The 22,646-nt window shown below is 38.4% G+C and overlaps 1 protein-coding gene across 3 annotated transcripts in view; it reads right to left on the bottom strand.

Annotated features, from left to right (window-relative positions):
- The window catches only part of LOC124612448, a 76,843-nt gene that overhangs the window by 42,009 nt on the left and 12,188 nt on the right, over positions 1-22,646 (bottom strand). The window contains exons 1-4 of one of the 3 annotated variants that reach the window (XM_047140670.1): positions 11,098-12,311; positions 11,010-11,061; positions 9,790-9,935; positions 6,417-6,584 (exon numbers count right to left, since the gene is read on the bottom strand). In XM_047140670.1, the coding sequence (XP_046996626.1) occupies positions 6,417-6,584; positions 9,790-9,935; positions 11,010-11,061; positions 11,098-11,199 (468 nt within the window). In that variant the 5' untranslated portion in view covers positions 11,200-12,311. Of the gene's footprint in view, positions 1-6,416; positions 6,585-9,789; positions 9,936-11,009; positions 12,315-22,646 lie in introns of those variants that run through there. The other 2 variants (XM_047140668.1, XM_047140669.1) reach the window with 2 other exon arrangements.

Here is a 22,646-nt window from a genome sequence, read left to right on the forward strand (position 1 = left end):
ATCTGTACCAGCCATGGGCAATGCAGGGATGCTCTCTTTAAGTGGAACAAGCTGCCTGATCCAGCTTGTGACTGCGGGGCTCCATACCAGACTGTTCACCACATTGTCAGTGAATGCAGGATTCGAGCCTATCACGGCGCCAAAGAGGACTTCCTGCTAGCAACTCCAGATGCAGTGCGCTGGATTGAAGGACTGGATATTCAGTTGTAAAGACAAACTTAAGTTTCTTGTGTGTCAATATGTACATATGTATATGTAATTTCATGATACGTCTGTATTAGCCATACGCTAAATAAATAACAAGGTGGTTAGGTGGGAGGGGGAAATATCTCTGTTGGATGGTGATATGAACTGGGAGAGGCAGGGATCGGGAAGAGGAGAGGAAGTCTTTGACAAGCCCAACATGGTTAAATCTGGGTTTAAGGTGAGGTCTTTGGATAGGACTGAAACTTCTGTGGAGCTGAGGATTTTGGTGGAAAGGATAACAGTGATATGAGATTTTTTTACATGAGGTTTTAGCTGTTGTGCCACAGGCTCTTGTGAATTTAACCAGTCTACCTCCACCCTCTTCCCTGACCCCAAAATTGCATCCTCCCTTACCTGTTCTGTTCTTTTTTCCTTTTTTTATGTGCATTTTTGTATATTTTTACATATTTTTGAATATCTATATGTATTTTATGTATCTTTTCCTGTTGTCCAACTGTCCCACATCTACCTAATACTTTCATTTGCCCATTCCTGCATCATTTTCTGTTTCCCCACTGCCATACCTCAGAGAAATATACCATTCACGGGCTGAAACTCTGTCACATCTTGTTCCTTAAATGCTGCCTAAACCATGGAATACCCCCTCCCTCAAACGGTCTACCATAAAATTCCTTTCTCTAGTTCCCATTCCTCCTTTCACAATGACCTCTTCACCTTTTCAGATTCTGCCTGTCTCTTTCCCTCACACATCTGGTAATGCAAAAATTTCTCCATGGCACAGACATCCTAGAACCACCTCTCCCCCTCTGCAACATACTGCTACCATGCAATCACTACTACATGCATCACATCTCTGAAATCAAATTCCTTGCACTCCAGCATCTGGAAAAGTATTTGAGACATCTCCTACATAAGATATCCAGTCTGATGGCATCATTCTGCCACCTCATGCCACTATTATCCAGCCCCTATCCTACCCACAATGTTCCTCCTTGTCGAACCCTCACAGCACCCTGACCTTGCCTAGCTGATCTTTTCAACTTTCCCCATCTCCCAAAATTTCCTTTCAACACATTGCTAAATCCAGAGAAAAAACAACCCCAAAACACTGTTGTTAACTTTTCCACTGACACTGTCAGCCACATAAGTTTCACTCTTATTCAAAGGCCTCACTTTCAGTTCTACATTCAAACTTAACAATGCTGGACTTGTCAAAGGCCTACTCTACTTCTTCAAGTCCTTGTGATGGAAACATTTCTCTGCCACCAGGCCCTCCAACCACAGTCAACCTAATCTCAACACTAAACTCTGCCTCTCCCAGTTTGTACCACCATCCAATTGTGATCCTCTCCCCTCCCCCTAACCACCATCAGCAACACTCCAGGAATTCCTTACCTCCAACTTGGCCTCACCATCCTTCCCCTGGTCCCTTCCTCACAAAATCAACATTTCAACAGAAAAAAGGACAGCCATATACTGTCTCAAAACAGATCCTCAGCTCATCATTCTACATGCAGACAAAGGTTCCATGGCTGTCAGCATGAAGCTGTGATTACCTGGTGGGAGTCCTACACCAACTGTCTGACTCATCCACCTGTGAACTGTGCCAGACTGATTCCATCCCAGAAAACCAACATAGCCTGCAATCTCTGCATAAAGCCTTTAGGCCCTTCCCAGAACCTCACCCCTGAATCCATTTCTCTTCTTGCCATTATGACACCCCACACACCCACCTTCTATATGCTCCCCAAAATCCACAAACTCAATGATGCTGGATGTCTCATTGTAGCTGGTTATTGTGCTCACACTGAAAGAATCTTGGCACTCACTGACCAACAACTCTGAAATCTAGCCTCCCACATCCTTCACCTACTCTCCACCATCCTCACCCCTTTGTTACAACAGTGAAGATTAGGTATTTTGTGTATGATGAATTTATTAAAAGTGCATAACTATGTTTCATTCTGACAGTGTACCAATTCCGTAAATATCAGCAGTTCCAGTTTACTGTAATGTATTCACATATTTTGACCGTCTCCTAATATATGATCAGGGTAGTGAGTATTATATTCAAATGTTTTATGTTTTTTATGTTATTCTTTCTGACTTGTACCAGACCAATGAGAATAATCTCATTTTTGGGTCTATGGAAAAAAAGCTGAATCTAATCTAATCCAGTAAATGTTCTATTGCAATCATGACTGCTTTAATTTTATTTTCAAAATATTCCATTAAGGTTGCTATTTTATTCTCCATAAAAACATTTTCAAAAAGTACTAAATTTTTGAAAGGAACTCATATAGGGAAAAAATGGATTTTAAATTACAATTATTTTTAATTGGTATTTTAAGTTATAAATGGGAAGGGCTGTGAGCTTTCTACATAAAGCATGGGCTAACTTGAGCCCAGCTGGAAGTGCATCTTTTTCATACAACCCAGTTCTGTGGGTATTTACATCATATCTTAATTTTTGTTGGGTATCATGCTGATTTAAGTCACAGTTTAAGTTTGAATTTATTGTTTTCACAAGTAATATAACTTTATACAAACCGGTTCCGACATGATTCTATGTGTTGGGCATACAAGTAATTCTGGCAGCTTTTTCCTGCAGCATTAGTAATATCATTAGGTTAGTTTGCATTGCTACACTCCATACTTATACAACATACTTCAAATTTGGTGAGAATAATGAACAATACACAGTTTTTAGCTCATACACATCTTTACAAAATTTGGTAATCATGTTTACAGCAAAAATGTTTTTGTACAGCATACTGGCTGAGGAATCTATTTGCATGTCTAACGTGCTACAGCTCTTTAAGATGACAAGTTCTTCATAACGTATTCTGATTTTCAAAGATTAGATTGTGCTGACTCAGGATTGTCATTGGTCTTTCTCAATTACTTTAGAAAATTCAGTTAAGATTGCAATAGGTTGACAGTTTACAATTGTGGATTTATAACTTTTCTTGTAAATCAGAGTTACTTGTTCTATTTTCTGACTGCTTGGAAGACTACATAATGCAGTTACATCATTTACTGCTGTGGTCATGACAGCAGTCATATTGTCTATGAAACTTTTTAATGTGCTAGTGGACAACCATGTGCTTTCTTTAACAGGAATATGCTTATACATATACTGGATATTGTTGGAGAGTTCACTGATCAATTTCCCAACAGAAGAAAACTACTCATTAAAAACATTTACGATCTGATATTGGCATTTGATGGTAATCCCTTTATAGCTGATGGTAAATTACTGGCTGATTTCTCCTTGCAATCACTAAATCTACTTATAAGTTTCCAAGCAGTTATGCCAGTGTTACTAGATTATTACTATGGGTTTACATCTAGCTTATAATAGTAGATCTTTGTAATATTCATGATAGTTGTTAAATTCGACCTTTAATCCATCAAGAATGACACACTTTAGCACAGCTCACTGGAAAAGTCTGAGTTTTTCTCTCACTGTTTTCACTTCATGCAATGACTTTTTTGTATTTTTTGCAAAATGGAATGACTATTTTGTATTTTTTGCAATCATTTATTGGAAAGGCAATTTCTGGACATGAGACAATGAAGCAATAATAAAAATCTGGTGCAAATTCACTGCGAGTTAAGTAGTTCTTTTCCTAGCATTTTCAGCTAAAAAGCCTATTGTTGTGATTTTAAATATTGTCTTCATGGGTGGTTCTTCTTGTGACTTTTTTTTTCTTTTTTATTTTTGCTGCTGACATAATGATTTTCAGCTTCTATCAGCCCCTGAAAAGCTTGGAGGTCAGAAACTGGCGAGGTTCAAAACTGCAAAGTGAGACATGTTAATTACAATGCTATCAATAAACGATTTGCTGCTACTGACCTCTCCAGTTGGCTCAATTCTCAGGAAAGTAAAATTAAACTGATCTAGCATTAACATTAGCTTTTTCGAGCTGGCGTCAGCAGAAATTTCAAGCTAGCGTCAGCAGACAGTGAACGGGGTTTAAAAAAAAAAAAAAAAAAATTGGTGGGCAAAGCTTTCGTAGTACTGTGTTTTGCTGCTAGGAGGACAAAGTGCGAATATTCCAGTGACAGTAAGCCAAGTGCTGTCATTGAAGGAGGTCAGGATTAGTTTCGGCAGAGTTTATAGTGACAACTGTTTTGTGTGACTGACTTTTGCAATGGCTGATTTTTGTGAACAGCTTGCAGTGGTGAAATTCTGCTTTTTGCTTGGAAAAAGTGGAATAGAAACTCCTGAAATGTTAAAAACAGAATACAAGGACAAAGCTACGAGGAAAACTCAAGTGATTCAGCAGTTTTCTCATTTAAAAAATGGTGAAACATCAGTTGATTTCAGACATCATTCTGGCCATCCTTCAATGGCCATAAGGTGTCTGCCAAATTCATGCCATGACTGATGACCAAAAATAGGATCATGTGGAAGCATACTGTGCTTTGAAAGACGAGTCTCAAAATGATCCAAATCTTTTTTCAAAAAATTATCAAAGGCGACAAAACTTTGTGCTATGCTTACGATCTTGAATCAAAGCAACAATTAAGGCAGTGGAAGACTTCCAAGTTCACCTTTCCTCAAGAAATCTCGTGAAGTGAAACCAAATGTTAAAACGAGGTTTTTTCCCCATGTGAGAGGAGTTGTATATGCAGAGCTTGTTCTGCATGGTCAGAAAGTTAACCAGGCTTTCTCCTTGGAAGCTTTGAAAATACTAGGCAACAAGTGCAGCAGAATTGGCCATTTTGTGGCAGTTGGGTAAATGGTTTTTCCATCATGACAATGCTCCTGCTTATACAGCCCTGTCTGTACGACAGTTCTTGACCAGAAATGGTATGACCCCTATTCCTCAACCTCCCCCACCCCCCCCCCCCCCCCACCACCCAACACTCACCTGACCTTGCCCCATGTGACATTTTTTTTCCCCTCCAGTGAAAAGAAATATGAAAGGAAAGCATTTTGCTGAGGTGAAGAGAAAAAAACAATGGAGGTTCTGTCAAACATCACAAAAGATTAGACAAGTGTATTAGTGCAAGTGGGGAGTACTTCAAAGGGGACTGAAGATCCGTTCTTAAAAAAAAAAAAAAAAAAAAAAAAAAAAAAAAAAAAAAAAAAAAAAGAAGAAGAAGAAGAAGAAGAAGACTACCACAGGGAGGTCTGTATAGACCCATAATGATTAAGTTCTCATTTCCCCCAGTTGCTGCTGATTCCATTATACCCTCTCTATGCCAAAAATACTTTTTATGTTATATTTGCTACCTCTCACAGTAAAAGTTGCTATCCTATCATCACTTTTCTCTTTGCTGCTGAAGGCAGAAAAAAAGATCATGGAAGTGGTTGACATATACTAATTAGTTCATTTGTATACTAATATTCAGTTATAATTAAAACATCAGGGTTATCAATCCCTGCAATTGCATCCAAGTCATTGTGCTTATTGGTAGGATTTTAAAAGATATGTTGACTTCACATGAATGTAAGTTTGGATTACTGAACACTGGTTGGAGATGTCACCCTACCAGATTGTCCAGCATTTGAACTTATAAGAATCATGTTTAAAAACAGTCATGCTATTGAACAAAAGTTATTTCATAATAATTTGCCAGACTTTTGATTTCACTTTCACATGGTTTGCAGCCAAAGCTAGAAAATACTAGTATTAAAACTCTCCCCTTTCCATTTTTGTTCCTATTCTGTTACAAATGATACTATGGAAACACTACTGCCTTTGTATCTCTGTACTTGCCTTACTTAATCTTATCAATGTAGTGTTTGTCCACCATACAAGCTGCGGAAGGTGAGTAATTATTCTGCAAATTCTGTGTGAAGTCACCTAAAAATTCTATAAATTGCTTTTAAATTACTGTCCTTGTACTGCCCCCTCTGCAATTTGCTGACAATATTTATGATGTGGCATGTTGATTTGGTTGACATTATTTTCTAATCATAAATATATAGGAAAGTCCAGATAAAGACAAGTAATATGAGACAGAGAGAGAGAGAGAGAGAGAGAGAGAGAGAGAGAGAGAGGGTGGATGGGGCTTATGCGGGATCCTTCCTTTTGTAGAGGACATAAAAAGATCCTAGGATCTTGAAAATAATGCTGAAAATCATTTTTAAAAGCAAGGGGGAATGCTGTTGAAGAAACAGATATGAAAGAGTGACAAGGGTTTCAAGTTAGTGGCAATATAAAATACATTTGATACTTTAGTAAAAGACTTACCTTCTGAGCAGCTACAATACTGCCTTCAGTGCTCAACATATTTTGCTCGACACTGACTCTGTTATTGGTAATAATTTGTTGACATGCAGCCTCAATTCCACTTTCTTCACTACCAATCAAATTTTGTTGTGCCTCTGTATTTTTCTCTCCACCAATATCACATGGGAACTAAAAACATAGTTATTGTATTTCTATTAATTTACAAATGAAGTAACACTATACTTCTGAATAAAAAGTAACATAGTAATACAAGAAACTTATTAATAGCAAAACAATGAACCTAATTAGTATGTGTGAGTTAAGAAATGTGGGAAAATTTTTTTCACTACGGAAAATCCAGCATGTAATAACGACAATATTATGAGAAGGATAGATTGCTTTTCACAATATAGCAGAGATGCTGTCGCAAATAGGCAGAACAACAAGGCAGTCAAAAAAGTACGCTTTCGGTCAGAAATGCCTTCACCAGAATTACACACACACACACACACACACACACACACACACACACACACACCCTCTCTCTCACGTAATGAAGCAAACACAACTCGCACACACACAACCACAGCCTCTGCAGTTGGAGGCTGTGGTCATGTAAATGCTTACATGTTTGACAGTTTTTTCTTGTTCCTATCTGCGACTCGGCCTCTCCACTACATGGTGAGTAGCCATATATCTGTTTCATAATATAGTCTAAATTTTTTCACTGTCATCCTGAAGGTTATAATATGTTATGAAGGGAAAAAGAGAGAGAGAGAGAGAGAGAGAGAGAGAGAGAGAGAGAGAGAGAGAGAGAGAGAGAGAGAAAAGGGGGGGGCGGGGGCAGAAAATAAAGTTGGAATGATATAAAACACGCAAGTGTCACATTTGCCTACAAGTATTTGGGTTTAGCCATTAGAAAATTACCATTCTGAGGTCTTGTTTGTCTATGATGAATCATTACTTTGGGTGGAGCTGAAAGGGGCAAACCCTCTGTTATACTAACCAGACCGGTATTCAAATTGCCCACCACCAATTTGAATCATTAGATTTGCACTGCCCCACTAATAAGCACCAACGAACTCTTCAAGAATTGCAATATTTATCCACAGTAGAGTCTCTGTAGTCCTACACATACGGGACTGGGATATGTCGGATTAGGGCCTACAGAAACTGCTGGATTTTCAATGAAAAGTGCAGGTCGTCTTTTTTTTTTTTTTTTAAATATTATGACATTTAATTGACTCACAAAACAAAACAAAAATACTCTGTAGAACTCAGATCATATGTTAACAATACTTTATGCGCATATTACAGCAACAAACACATTAACTGAAAAGCAAAAACAATTTAATTTTTTCTGCTTCAATCATTTTTATGTTCATCAATTGGCTTTGCCCGTGATATGAAATCATCAATCTTCGTATGTTTTTTTGAGAACAAAGAGATTTTTAAAGCTTTCTCTAGCAGCTTCCTTAAAACTAAAACATCAGCTGCTTCTACATCATTTTCCTCAGCCCACGTGACCTGTGTGTTAAATGCACTCACAGCATCACTATGTCGCACGATCTGTACTGGCAAAATTTCTGATTGTTCTTCACTGTCATATGTAGTTAACATGTCTTGGACAATCTCATTATGACTTTCATCAGCTGCCAATTTTCATCTTCATTTCCAAATAACTGGTCATTTACATGGCTAACAGGCAGTGTTCCAGAATCATTTGAACAGTGTTCTGAGTGAAGCCGTGGGTTTTACGATGACACGATAAAAGCATTCAACAAAATTTATTAATTTATTACATGAGCTTACAGTGGATGACGTCAAGTTGTACATCAATTACTTAAGAATGGATTAGCATACATTTCTGTATGTGCTCAATGAAGTGTATCCTCATATCACAAAGCATAATATTCACTTAAGAACTGCTACATCTGCAGAAGACAGGCTCACTGTAACACTCCGATTCCGTGCTACAGGAGAGGGTTAGGTTAGGTTAGGTCAGGTCAGGTCTCCAATCTTCGTAATCTATTTTTGTATTCAGCGTGCCTCGCGTAGTAAAGCACCTCATCAGCTTCATACATCTCTATTAATTTTGTAGTTGTCGGCACACACCAATTGTATTTACCGGCAATGTTTATAAAAACACTACAGACGACAGAATGCAGCGATGCTAGCGCTACATGTGGTAACAAGTCACATTGCAGTGAACAGAAGACAAGCGACTTCTTTCATCAAATCTACAGCGAGGCCCTAGATTTGATCAAATATTGGACGACATTTGACAAAGATATCTGACAAAGAAATTTGATAGTGTAATACCGGCCTTAGGAAGTCTATAAAAGTATTTGTATAAGAATGGAACTTCATATATAAGTGAAATGTGGACAAGAGGCGAACAGAATGTTTTAAAATGTACAGAAACACCCTAAAGATTAGATAAGCAGATTGGATAACTACTGAGAAGATACTGAATCTAATAGGCGAAGGTGGGGGTGGAGAAGTAATTTAGGGTGAACTTGACTAAAAGGAGGTATCAGTTGATAGGAAACATCCTGAGGTATCAAAGAATTGTCAATTTGAGAATGGAGGCAAATGTGTTGGAGGGGTGAAAACTGTAGAGGAAGAGTTAGGCTTGAATTCAGTAAGCAGTACAAGGCAATGTACAGTGCAGTTTATGGATCCTCTAAACGTGCATAATGTCAACAATGGTGCTCTTCCTTTAAAATATTGTTTGATCATTAATGATGGCAAGAGCTAACGTGGTCATAGTTTCCAGAATGAGATTTTCACTCTGCAGCGGAGTGTGCGCTGATATAGTTCTTGGAATTCTACTGATTCAGGACGAAAGAGCTGACAGCAATGAAAAAGTTCATGGGACGTATGTTAACATTTGATCAACTATTTTATAATATTATCAGTGTTCCTCCAAAGACTGCTTCAAATGTTGTCACAGGCATCTCAGTTATAAAGTGGTGGAACCTGATAAAATGAATTTTCTATTATAACTTCTTCTGTGATATTATCACAGGGGCGCAGAAAGGAAATATTCCAATCTCAGGAATCCAGAATTTTAAGGGTGAAAAGTAAACTGTGTTTTGGATTATTGGGCCATCATCTAGTAACAACTGACTAGTTTCTGAGATTGTCAGTTGCACCTCTTCTAACCAAAATACCCAACAGCAACTTTCAAATTGTCTTAGATAGAAATTAATTTTTAACAGATACAGCCCAATGATTTAAGTACATTTTTGGAGAATCTGAAAGACTTAAATATGCCACATTATTCTTCACATTCTTAGCTAGCAACATAATTTATGTAACATATAATTTAGATTTTCTTTCACAAATACCAAAATGTAGATAAGACTAATGGTTATATAAATTAAACTACCTGCTCTGGGGCGATGGCCTGTGCAGCTCTTGTGTGCTTTAATGTACATAAATGTTTTAAAAGACTTAAACAATGAGCATGAAGGCTTCGGTTACAGTAGAGGCAAAATGCTCGATTAGGCTCCCCTGGCACACTCTTCAGCCAACCTAAATGGCAGAATTAACTTCTGACAGTAAATGAGATTAGACTGACAGTTGTCTATTTATAAAAAGGTATACAAATACAAGTATTTGAAAAAAAAACCTAGTTATGAAATTCACAAGAAGTGGCTGAAATAAAAACAGCTTAAATAGGAGGCAAGAGTATAATTACATAGTACTTCTGGTAACAAAAATGATCACTCAACAATGATTAGCAAAACTAATTGAGATCAAGGCAGCAACAGAGAAAAACAACATGATCCTAAAAAACTACGAAGAGAATGAAAGAACTAGTTCTAAATTATTTACTGTATTGAGGAGACAAGAAGGGACAAAGCATAATTTTTATCTCCAAATTAGCACTGTATCAAAATGAATTGCTGTTGTTGCCCAAAAAAAAAAAAACATTTACACGAGTATAAAGCTTGCATAAGTAACCTCAATAAAAACACACACAAAGTACACAATATACAGATATACTCTGATAAGTCAAAACATTATGACCACTGCCCACCATGAAACTGAATGCCGCCTGGTGGCATTGCAGGAATGTGAAGCAATAACAAAAGTACATAAGAGAAGCAACCACAGATGGGGGACTACCCTAGTGAAGGTATGGGCTGCAAATGGGGAAATCGATTGAGGTAAGCGACTTTGACAAAGGGCAGATTGTTATCACACAGAACCTGTGAATGAGTATCTCGAAAACAGCAAAACTGGGTGAATGTTCACATGCTACTGTTGTGAACATCTAAGAGGAAGGAGGATACCGAAACTAACACTAGGAACTAAATCGTAGGACGTCCACAATTCTTCACAGAACATAGGGTTTGGAGCTTGTCTGCTCTGTAAAGAATGATAGATGGTGATATGTGGCACCTCAGCTGAAAGAGCACAATGCTGGTGCAGGCACAAGAGATTTGGAGCACGCCGTTCATCTTACATTGTTAAACATGGAGCTCCGCAGCAGACCACCCCTACAAGAGACACTGAAATGCAGTGGAACCTTGCTTAACGAGTGCCTCCCATAATGGACAAATCACATAATGAGTAAAAACAAACCATAAAAAAATGACTCACTGAATGAGGACTTTTGCATAACGAGTAAATACTGCAATCTGGGTTCAGCACTTATTTTGCTTCCATCTTGGTGAAGCTTCTGATCACACATTTTGCTACAGTTGTGTTCATGCCATGTTTTTTTTGTATGCAAATTTTGATAACCTCCGTAGAAATGTCCACAAAGATAAATCTGCAAGAAGACAACCATACGAGAAAGAAAATGAACTTAGAAATAAAACGTAAAATCACTGAAAAACATGAATGTAGTTTGAGCATTGCTGATTTAACATGCATATACAATCAGTCTACATCAATTATTTGCACAAGAACAAGGACAAGATTAAGGAGGCAGATGCTTCAAATGGAGTGACAAGATTATCTAAACAACAGTTTCATGTTCTGGACGATGTTGAAAGGTTGCTTCTTATATGGATAAATGAAAAGCAATTGCAAAGTGAACCTATTAACGAGAAGTTCATTTGTGAGAAGGCGAGAATGATTTTTGCCGACCTCATTAGAAGATGCCAGGATCATCAGCAGCCAAAGAAGGGTTTAAGGGAAGTCGTGGGTGGCTCGAGAAGTTTAAGAGAAGAACCGGTATCAACATCATTGTGAGGCAAAGTGAAGCAGCCAGCTGTGGCCCAAAGGCAGCAGAGAACTTCATCAGCAACTTCAAGATGCTCGTAGATTCTCAGGGTTGTCTGACAAAACAGATTTTTTAATTGTGACAAGACATGTTTATTCTAAAAAAAACGCCGAAGCTTACGTTTATAATCGCAGCGGAGACTGCATTGCCGGGTCGCAAGCCAATGAAAGGCTATCTGGAATTGCTATTCTGTGACAATGCAAGTGGTGATTTGAAAATTAAACCACTACTTTTATAACATTCAGAAACTCCACGAGTCTTCAAGAAGTGTAAAGTCCAGAAGAGCAAATTAAATGTGATGTGGAGATTCAACAACAAGGCTTGGGTGACACATGATCTTTTTTGTGACTGGATCAATGAAGTGTTTGGTGAAAAAATATTTCTTGAGATGAATCTGCCACTCCATGTCTTCCTTGTTGAGGACAATGATGCTCCTTCCCATTCTTCAGGCCTACAAGACCACCTCCTTGAAGAATTTCAATTCATCAAGATACTATTTCTGCCTCCCAACACCACTCCCTTACGCCAGCCGATGGACTAGCAGATTACTTCTAAATTTTAACCCTTTTGGAATGGAGAGCGTTTCCCCAAAACGGAGCACTTTGGCAGTGCTGTGCGGGTTCCATATCCCTTAGGTTTCTTTCGTCGCTTATAAAATCTACAGTTTTTGACTTATCAGTATATTTTGTATTAAATGAAGCTTAAAGGATGCTCTTTATTGGCATACTATTTTCATTATTCCATACCATGGACTTTTGACTTGGCAGTGGTGTTAAAATAGAAGGGAGAGGGGGGGGGGGGGGGGGGGGGGGGGGGGGGAAATGGAAAAATTTAATTTTTTTTTTACTTTTTTTAAATTGAGAGATGATGCATTGAATTAGACATATTAAAAGTAGTTGTATTTTATTCTTTAAAGTTTTAGCTTTAAAATAACATATAAAATACAATTTTATCTCTTATGGGACGTCCATGGGAAGCAAAATAAAATGGTAAATTTTGTACAGTTCTATTTGCAAAATATTTAGTGAAATCAGTTAATTACCTTGACTGGTAAACCTTTTCGGTTTGCCATTATTGTCCCGGTTAGATGAGTTTTTTCTTTCTTCAATTCCTCCACCAATCCTGTTTCAGAATCGGCCAGGATGCAGACTCGTAGGCCCCACTTCGTTGGTTTCTGAGTATTACAGTGCTTGAACGCAATTCTTCCCTTGAAACCGACAGCAGACTCATCCACTGCAATTTTTTCTCCTGGAGAAAAGTGCTCTCGACACTTGCTGTCAATGAAATCGGCAACATTCTTCACTTTTTTGGCTCGAGTAGCTAATTTTGATGAGCCCCGAGGAGCCGGAGGACAAATGTGAAAGGCCAGTAAAGTTGCAAAAATCGGTCATGGAGAAATACTTCTCCAAAAAAGTCCTGCTTTGTTGTCCAAGCAGTAGAAAAGTAGGCTTTTATGTCACTTTGTTCATTTATCACCATGCTGAGAATGGGACCCAAAAAAGCTTTTATTTCTATCAAAGTCACATCATGCCAACCTTTCCACTGCGAGCGGGGTTTCAAGGGGCTCATTTTTTCAATCTTATTGCGGGCGTATCAGTTTGTCTCGGCTACAATGTCATTCAAAAGTTCGTCAGAAAAATATAGTTGGAAAAAAGTCTAGGAAACTCCGACAATTTGTCACTGCTTCAGAAATTTTTTCCCTTTGTGGCACAAAAATCGATGTCATTAGGAAGCTCCCCTTTTCCTGTAATATCTGTCCATACACCACTGCCCCGAGGAGCACCACTATTCGCGCCACCGCCGTCATTCAAATCACCACCATCCTCTTCATTTTCTTCAAGGACATTATCTTCCTCATTGTCTTCTTCATTTCCCTCTTGATCCTCTTCGTAATTTTCCTCTTAACCATCTTTTTGGTCATCAGTACTACTTCCTGACCACTCACTCTCACCACCATCATCGTCTACATTCCAATCTTCATTCCTGTCTTTCAGCAAACTCTCAATGTCCTTATTAGATAAACGAGCCATAATTATGTAGCCACTAACACCAAAATCACCACTTAATTTAGAAGACAATAAGTCACTGATGCGCAAACATAAACATGACTGCAGGTGTCACGCATGCTCCCTAGCAACAGCGTGACCAATTAGTAGATCGCTGAGGGGAAGACTGTGGGGAGAGGGGTTGAGCACGTGCCAGTCACCCGCACTCTGCGTGTAGTTCACATTTTTCCCAACAGAATGCGCCCCGTCCCATGTCGCTACTCCTCCAAGCCAGTCCCTAGATAAGGCGCTGGGTGTGTGACATGACAATCGGGCCACGTATACGGGCCTCGCATCCCATAGCGACTGCTGCATCGGGCCACGTATATGGGCCTTTCATCCCAAAAGGGTTAAGAAACTCTACACTGAAGCACTCTTATGCACTGCTTTTAATTGACTGAGGCTACCAATTTCATTCTCAGAGAGTTTTGGACATATCACTTCAACGTCGTTGCTGGCGTCAAGACGATCGAAAAGGCGTGCGAAAGGGTTACCAACAGAACTCTAACTTCTGCTTGGAAGACGGTTTGGCCGCAGTGCATTGTCGAATGGAGACCAATCACGGAGTATGAACCACAGAGGTCAATATTTGGGCTGCTCTTGTTTCTGTTATATTCTGTTATATGCAAATGTAAGTGATGTCTTTTATAATGAAGTCCAATGGATGTGCTTCCAACACATGAAAATGCAAATAAATTATTTGTGGAAATTAATAATTGATACCCTTTGAACTCTGATTAAAAACAATACTTGCAATCCTGTGCTGGCTAAGACCTGACCACACAATTACAAATAATGCATGGTGGTAACGGCATGTAAATGATTAGAGCAGCAATTCTCTTTGACAGATAGAACAGCTACCAGAGTGCATTAGTGTTGTGCAAGTATAGTGCTGTTACCAAGTCTGATAGGGTATACAAAAGGCTTCAACAGGGTCAGATGTTGAGTGATCACTGCACAGAAATGGAGATGCTGTGTACTTGTGCGAGACAGTGTTATCAATGCCTGACAAGAGTTTGAAAGGGGCCTCATTGTGATTGGAGGGTTGAATGTAATATCCAAGTTTGTGGGACATTCAGATGTGACAGTGGCCCGTGAGTGCATGGGAATGTGAGAGTAGGCATACTTATTGTCAAAGTTGGCATCACAGTGTGAGGGACTGTGGTGTATGACTCCAAGTGACAGCTTGTGACGAATCATCTTAACTGTCTAAGCACTGCTACTTTTACATTTTTGATAAATCAGATTTTGAAGATGTAAATGTCAAATATTTAACTCACGTCCCTAATTTCATTTACTAATATGTGTAAAGTCCGCAGGTCGTGGTCTCGCAGTAGCATTCTCACTTCCCCAGCACAAGGTCCCAGGTTCGATTCCCAGCAGGGCAGGGATTTTCACCTGACCCGAGATGATTGGGTTTTGTTGTGTTGTCTTCATCATCATCATCATCATCATCATCATCATCATCATCATTCATATCCATTACGGTCGGAGGAAGGCAATGGCAAACCACCTCAATAAGTACGGCGGTGTGGGTCTCCCGCATTGTTCCCCTACGCTCTGCCAAAAGGCATGGGACTTCCAATATGTTTTACACATCATATTCTGATGTAACTCATTATTGAGCAAGGAAGTGCTTGTTCCACTGTAGTGAGCTGTAAGTATAATAAGTGGCAACCACTACTCTAAAAACTCTTATACACATTTTTGAAACAGCTGGAGTATTGATATAGCCTCACAGTCTGCCTTACGAAATTTGCTGTCAACGAGAGGGAGAGAGAGAGAGAGAGAGAGAGAGAGAGAGAGAGAGAGAGAGAGAGAGAGAGAGAGAGAGAGAGTGAGAGAGAGAGTGAACATAGTTTAGTAGAAATCATAGTAAATAGAAAAATATGTAAACAATCAGCAACTTGCAACGCAATTCACTGAGAGAGTGTCTTATAATTGTAAAACTGATTCATTCCACAACATGAGGAGAGTTCGCACTAATGATCCATGGAACATTCAAATAACTGAAAACTAATGACTCGGTGTTGTTCTTCATCTGGATTTCTGTTTGCTTTACTCAAAACTCACAATTACTTTTATTTTACCCTATAAACTGATGACCCTTCATTTCTGCTTTATGTACTCTGATCACAATGATAGTTTCAGAGTGAGGTAAATGGTGAATTTTACAAAATTCAAGCTAACATCTCAAAGTAATCTCCTTTAAGTTCCATGCAAAAGAGCTTCCCCATGAGCCATTTGGTGAACAATCCAAAATATAATAGGCGGTTCAGAAACACTTAAATGACAAACACAGTTCTGAGGGACTTGAAAATGACACCAACATACACTTTTCGCCATCATGAGCAGAAAAAGAATCACGAGTTCAGGCTTGATTGCAAAATAGATGCAGAACTTTCTGGTTTTAGGACCCAATAAGAAAAATATAGCAATAATGAGTTCTTCACAAAGAAGACTATAGTCTGTAATGAAACTTATTGGTAAATTAACTCTGTGCCTTGGGCTAGGATTAGCACCCAGCTCGATCTGTAATGTCTATAGTAGGGAAAGAATGTGGTGCAATATCTGGTCTTGAGCACAATTCTAATCCCTCAGGAAGTTTCAGAGATGACTATGTCCTGGCTTTAGAGGGCCAGGCATCTTGTGTTGGTGAAAGAAGATCCCACGCGGGCCCACTACTGGTCACATGTGGATTCTTTTGAAAGGCTTACAAAGATGTAGTCCATGACATCAATATGTGATTACATCCTATGACACTGTGTCCACTTTCAGTAAATAAACTGTACAATGCTAGTTGCTGCACTCACCTCTGACAAGATTGTACATGGAAAATCTGGATTCATCACCAGGAACTCAGTGAAGTGTAATATACATTCTAAGTTACTGAAAATTAGTCGGTTAAGCATGTTTTTACAGAACTGCAAAAACTGTGTCTATTGATCCTAAGTGCAGAAAAATAAGATGATGGACATTATATCGGTTCATGCTATTCATTGTTTATATCTATTCAGTCACTCTCCAAATACAAATGGACTGTCATCTGTGGCAGCTATTGCTGCACACAGACGCTAACTTCATATTGAAGAGGGTGCAACTCTACAACAAAGTGCAAGGAGTTGACCATCAGAAAGTTCTTTCATGTACTCTTAATTTTGACCATCGTCATGAGGAACCAAATTAGTAATTTAACTCAATTTCCACAATTAAAACTTACACATAACGGCTAACAACAATATAAAAAGAACAGACTGCTACTCACCACATAGAGGAGACAGACAGTGACAATGTAAGAGACTGCTAAAATATTTAAGTTTTCGCAGACAGAGTCGTCCTTCTGAATTAGAAAATTCACACACATCCACACAAGCAAAGTGCACCTTACATAAGTAGCAAACTACTGGGATGGGTGGTGGGGTTGAGGAGGGATGCGAAGGGGCAGGAATAGCAGGGATAGCTCTGTGCGCTGCAGAAACAAAGCACAGTCTCCCCCCCCCCCCCCCCCCCCCCAAATTAATCTGAATTATTTATGAGGCTGTTATATTTTGCAGCAGATTGTAACTTCTGGAAGGAATAAAGACTAAATATGGAATGTTTCTTATAAATTACTTTATTTTTTTATTACCGTAGATGAACTTGAGGACAATATTATCGAAAGCTAAGAGGAAGTTAATGAAGATGAGTTGGGAGCTATGATACTGCAAGAAGAATTTGACAGAAGACTAGAAGACTTAGACAAAACAAGACCCCTGGAGCAGACGACATTCCTTTGGAATTATTAAGATTCTGAGGAGAGCCAATCATGACAAAACTATTCAACCAGGTGGGCAAGATAGGTGAGATAGGCAAAATACCCTCTGAATTGTAGAAGACTGCAATAATTCCAGTTGCTACACAGTTACACCTTCAGATGGTTTGCATTAAACTTATCTCGCCAGGTAATGAGAAATATACATGCTTTCAAGAAACATAAACACCACATGTTATGAGGAAAGCGTGTAAACCGTCTGAAGATGAATCCTAACGATTCGAAACCGGTAACAATACCCATTGAATAAAGGAACTGAAAGTAAATTTGTGGCTTGTTGCTGTCCCAATATCATCAACATTAGTCTTCAAATAACAGCCACGGTCTCCAACCATATCATCATATGACAAAACTGCATTAAACTTACCTCGCCAGGTAATGAGAAATACACATGCTTTCAAGAAACGTAAACACCACATGTTATAAGGAAAGCGTGTAAACCGCCTGAAGATGAATCATAATGATTCTAAACCGGTAACGGTACCATTTGAATAGAGGAACTGAAAGCAAATTTGTGGCTGGTTGCTGTCCCAATATCATCAACATTGGTCTTCAAATAACAGCCACAGTCTCCAACCATGTCATCATATGTCAAAATTGCATTAAACTTACCTCGCCAGGTAATGAGAAATATACATGCTTTCAAGAAACGTAAACACCACGTTATGAGGAAAGCGTGTAAACCGTCTGAAGATGAATCCTAACGATTTGAAACCGGCAACAATACCCATTGAATAAAGGAACTGAAAGGAAATTTGTGGCTCGTTGCTGTCCCAATATCATCAACATTAGTCTTCAAATAACAGCCACGATCTCCAATCATGTCATCATATGACAAAATTGCATTTACATTAATTACTTACGGAAAAATAGGAAAATTGGTAAAGGCTGATTTCAGGGAGGAACACACTGAATTCTGAAGAACTGTACTAACACACAAGGAGAAACTAACCTAATGACTTACCTTAGAAGATAGACTGAAGAAAGGTAAGCCTAAATCTACAGAATTTGCTGATTTAGAGAAGACTTTTGACAGCTTTGACAGGAAAAAACTCTCTGAAATAATTACGGTAGCAGGGATAATATACAGAGAAAAGAAGATTGCCTACAATGGGCACAGAAACCAGACTGCAGTTACAAACTTTGAGAGACATGATGGGGGGGGAGGGGGGGGGGCAATCATTGAGAAGATAATGAGACACGGTTGTAGCCTATCCCCAATGTTACTCAATCTGCACAATGAGCAATAAATAAAGGAAACAATGGAGAAATTTGGAAAAGGGACTGAAGTTAAGGGAGAACAAATAAAAACTTTTGAGGTTTGCTGATGACATTGAAGACACAGCAAAGAATTTGGAAGAGCAGCTGATCAGATTGTATGGTGTTTTGTACAAGACCAACATCAACAAAAGTAAAACAAGAATAACAGAACATAGTCTAATCAAATCAGTTGATGCTGAGGGAATAAGACACTGAAAATAGTGCACTGCGTAGTAGATGAGTTTTGCTATTTGGGCAACAAAATAATTAATGATGGTTGAAGTAGAGAGGATATAACGTATAGACTTAGCAAGAGCAAGAAAAGTGGTTATGAAAAAGAAATATTTTAACATCTCTAGGCATCCACTAGAGGGATTACAGCTTCTTGTGAATGGGAAAGGGAAATGTATCTGCTGGAAAGATCGAGAAAAGATCCTGCAGTAGCTGCACACTACAAAAATTACTTGGTTATTACTAAGCAAAGTTATTAAAAAAAATCATGGAACACGTGTGGTATGTCAGAAATCAGGTTCTGACACCATAATTGGCTATATGGAATGTAGTAAAACAAGACAGGACGTTGCCACTACTAAGGGTTATACATGACCAGGTACAGGTAGCAGAGATGTTTAAAAATCACAAACAGTTCAAGATAAATTCGATGAGTATATTGAACAAGCAACTTCACATAAAATTCAATCACACTGTGAAAGAAAACATTGTCCATTGTAGGCTACATCTTTATATCACTTATTTGATGTGCACACTACATCACATGTGACATGGCATACAAATTAAATGTTCAATCCACATGTGATGCCCTACATGAAACAGTCCACATACAGTATAACTTAAGGATGACAACACCATCCTTTCACTACAAGATCACATCGCATCATGTGTGAACCACAACTTCTCAACATACGGAGTCCAAGGCTAGAATATGTTAAATAGGTTAAAATAGATGGAAGATGCAGTAATTATGCAGAGGTGAAGCAACTTGCACAGGATAGTCTAGTGTGGAAAGTAGACTTCATAATTTACATCAAAGACTTCTTAGCGATGACCCCTAATAAAGGACATGTACCACCATCTTATGTTGGACTACATTACAAAGAACCTGAAGAACTCACTTCACTCCTCCTGAAGACCCAAGTTACACCATCGGTTATCTTCTGCATCTGGCAATTAAGAAGGAGAAACAAGGTACAGTAAAACGGAGGATCATTTTCGATGTGTCTTTTCATGAGATCAATGAGCACTCTCTCAACATTTCAACAGAGATAGGCTCGAATCTTCTGCTGGAAATATTTGCTGTTCTATTACAGTTCCGATTACATCCTGCAAGCATTTCTGCAACTAGTCTCACATACTGTCGACAAGTATTTGATTTCTATGGCATAATGTTTTTCAAGACAATTGTGGAAACTACCTTACTACAAAAGCAGCTTACATTTTCACTAGACTTCCATTTGGCATGACATGCAGCCTATTCTTGTTTTCAGCAACACTGAAAGAACAAGTTCCTAGCCAACACTAGTTTCACAGATGGCTTTATGTTTGGTGCAAATAACAACAATGAAGCTATTACTATGTATTATGAACTAACAGCCCTCACAAAATGACAGAACTTTCAAGTGGCGAAATGGGTCACCACTTCTGACCAGATGTAAGACAAATGGAGAGCTAAAGGGAGAGATTAATACAGAGACTAAAGTTGTTGGTGTATAGATTAGATTAGATTAATACTTGTTCCACAGATCATGAATACACTTCGTAATGATGTGGAACGTGTGTGGTTAATAAAAGGTCTCTATACAAGATATTACATTAGAAAAAATACTACATGACACTCAATATTTTTAATTTTTTTGTGGGGGTTGGGGAAATTACCCACTTACTATAACCAAAAATTCATCTAATGAGTAGAAGGAGTTGCCATTAAGAAATTCTTTTAATTTCCTTTTAAATGCTATATGGCTATCTGTTAGACTTTTGATGCTATTAGGTAAGTGACCAAAGACTTTTGTGGCAGCGTAATTTACCCCCTTCTGAGCCAAAGTTAGATTTAACCTTGAGTAGTGAGGATCATCCTTTCTCCTAGTGTTGTAGCCATGTACAGTGCTATTACTTTTGAATTCGTTCGGATTGTTAATAACAAATTTCATAAGTGAATATATATACTGTGAGGCTACAGTGAAGATCTCTAGCTCTTTAAATAAGTGTCCGCAGGATGATCTCGGATGAGCTCCAGCAATTATTCCGATTACAAGCTTTTGTGCAATGAACACACTTTTACTCAATGATGAGTTACCCCAGAATATGATGCCATACGAAAGCAGAGAATGAAACTAGTCGTGGTAAGCTAATTTACTGAGATGTATATCGCCAAAATTTGCAATGACCCTCGTAGCATAAGTAGCTGAACCCAAATGTTTCAGCAGATCCTCAGTGTGTTTTTTCCAGTTCAACCCCTCCTCAATGCATACACCTAGAAATTTTGAATATTCTACCTTAGCTACCGATTTCTGATCGAAATCTATATTTATTAATGGTGTCATTCCATTTACTGTGTGGAACTGTATGTACTGTACTTTGTCAAAGTTTAATGAGAGCCCATTTGCAGAGAACCACTTAATGATTTTCTGAAAAACATCGTTTACAATTTCACCAGTTAATTCTTGTCTGTTGGGTGTGATAGCTATACTTGTATCATTGGCAAAAAGTATCAGCTTTGCGTCTTCGTGCATATACAATGGCAAGTCATTAATATATATTAAGAACAGCAGAGGACCCAAGATCGAACCTTGCGGAACCCCATTCTTGATTGTTCCCCAGTTTGAGAAATCACCAGTTTTTTGCATATTATGTGAACTGCTTATTTCAACTTTCTGCACTCTTCCAGTTAGGTATGATTTAAACCATTTGAGTGCTGTCCCATTCGTACCACAGTACTTGAGCTTATCTAGAAGTACTCCATGATTTACACAATCAAAAGCCTTTGAGAGATCACAAAAAATCCCAACAGGTGACTTCCGGTTACTCAGAGCATTTAATATTTGATTAGTGAAAGTATATATAGCATTTTCCGTTGAAAAACCTTTCTGGAAACCAAACTGACATTTTGTTAAAACTTTATTTTTACAGAGTTGTGAAGCTACTCTACAACACATTACATTTTCAAGAATTTTGGATAAGGCAGTCAAAAGAGAGATTGGGCGGTAGTTCTTGATGTCAGACGTAACCCCTTTTTTATGCAGTGGCTTAACAATGGCATACTTCAGTATATCCGGGAAAACACCATGCTTCAGGGAGCTATTACATATGTGGCTAAGAATCCTACTTAACTCTTGGGAACAAGCTTTTATTATCTTGCTGGAAATGCCATCAATTCCATATGAGCTTTCATTCTTGAGAGAGTTTATCTTCCTAATTTCAGAACGAGAAGTGGGTGGAATTTCAATTGTATCAAATGGTGTGGGTAAGGCCTCTTCCATTAACTGCCTTGCTTCTTCTAATGAAATTTAGATCCTATTTCCTGTACAACATTTAAAAAATGATTATTCAAAATGTTTTCGACTTCCAGCTTGTTGCTTGTCAAATTTCCATTAACTTTGATGGTAATGCCATCATCGTGTACTCTTGGTTGCCCTGTCTCCCTTGTAATAATATTCCAAATTGTTTTGATTTTGTTATCAGAGGTATTAATCTCAGACATGATGCACACGCTTCTGGACTTTTTAATAACCTTTCTTAACGTAGCACAGTAGTTTTTATAATATCTGGCTGTTTCTGGGTCATTACTCTTTCTTGTTGTTAGATACAGTTCCCTTTTGTGGCTACAAGATATTTTTATTCCTTTAGTGAGCCAAGGTTTTTTGCATGGTTTCTAT

The sequence above is a fragment of the Schistocerca americana genome, chromosome 4, assembly GCF_021461395.2.
Source record: "Schistocerca americana isolate TAMUIC-IGC-003095 chromosome 4, iqSchAmer2.1, whole genome shotgun sequence".
NCBI classification, from domain to species: domain Eukaryota; kingdom Metazoa; phylum Arthropoda; class Insecta; order Orthoptera; family Acrididae; genus Schistocerca; species Schistocerca americana.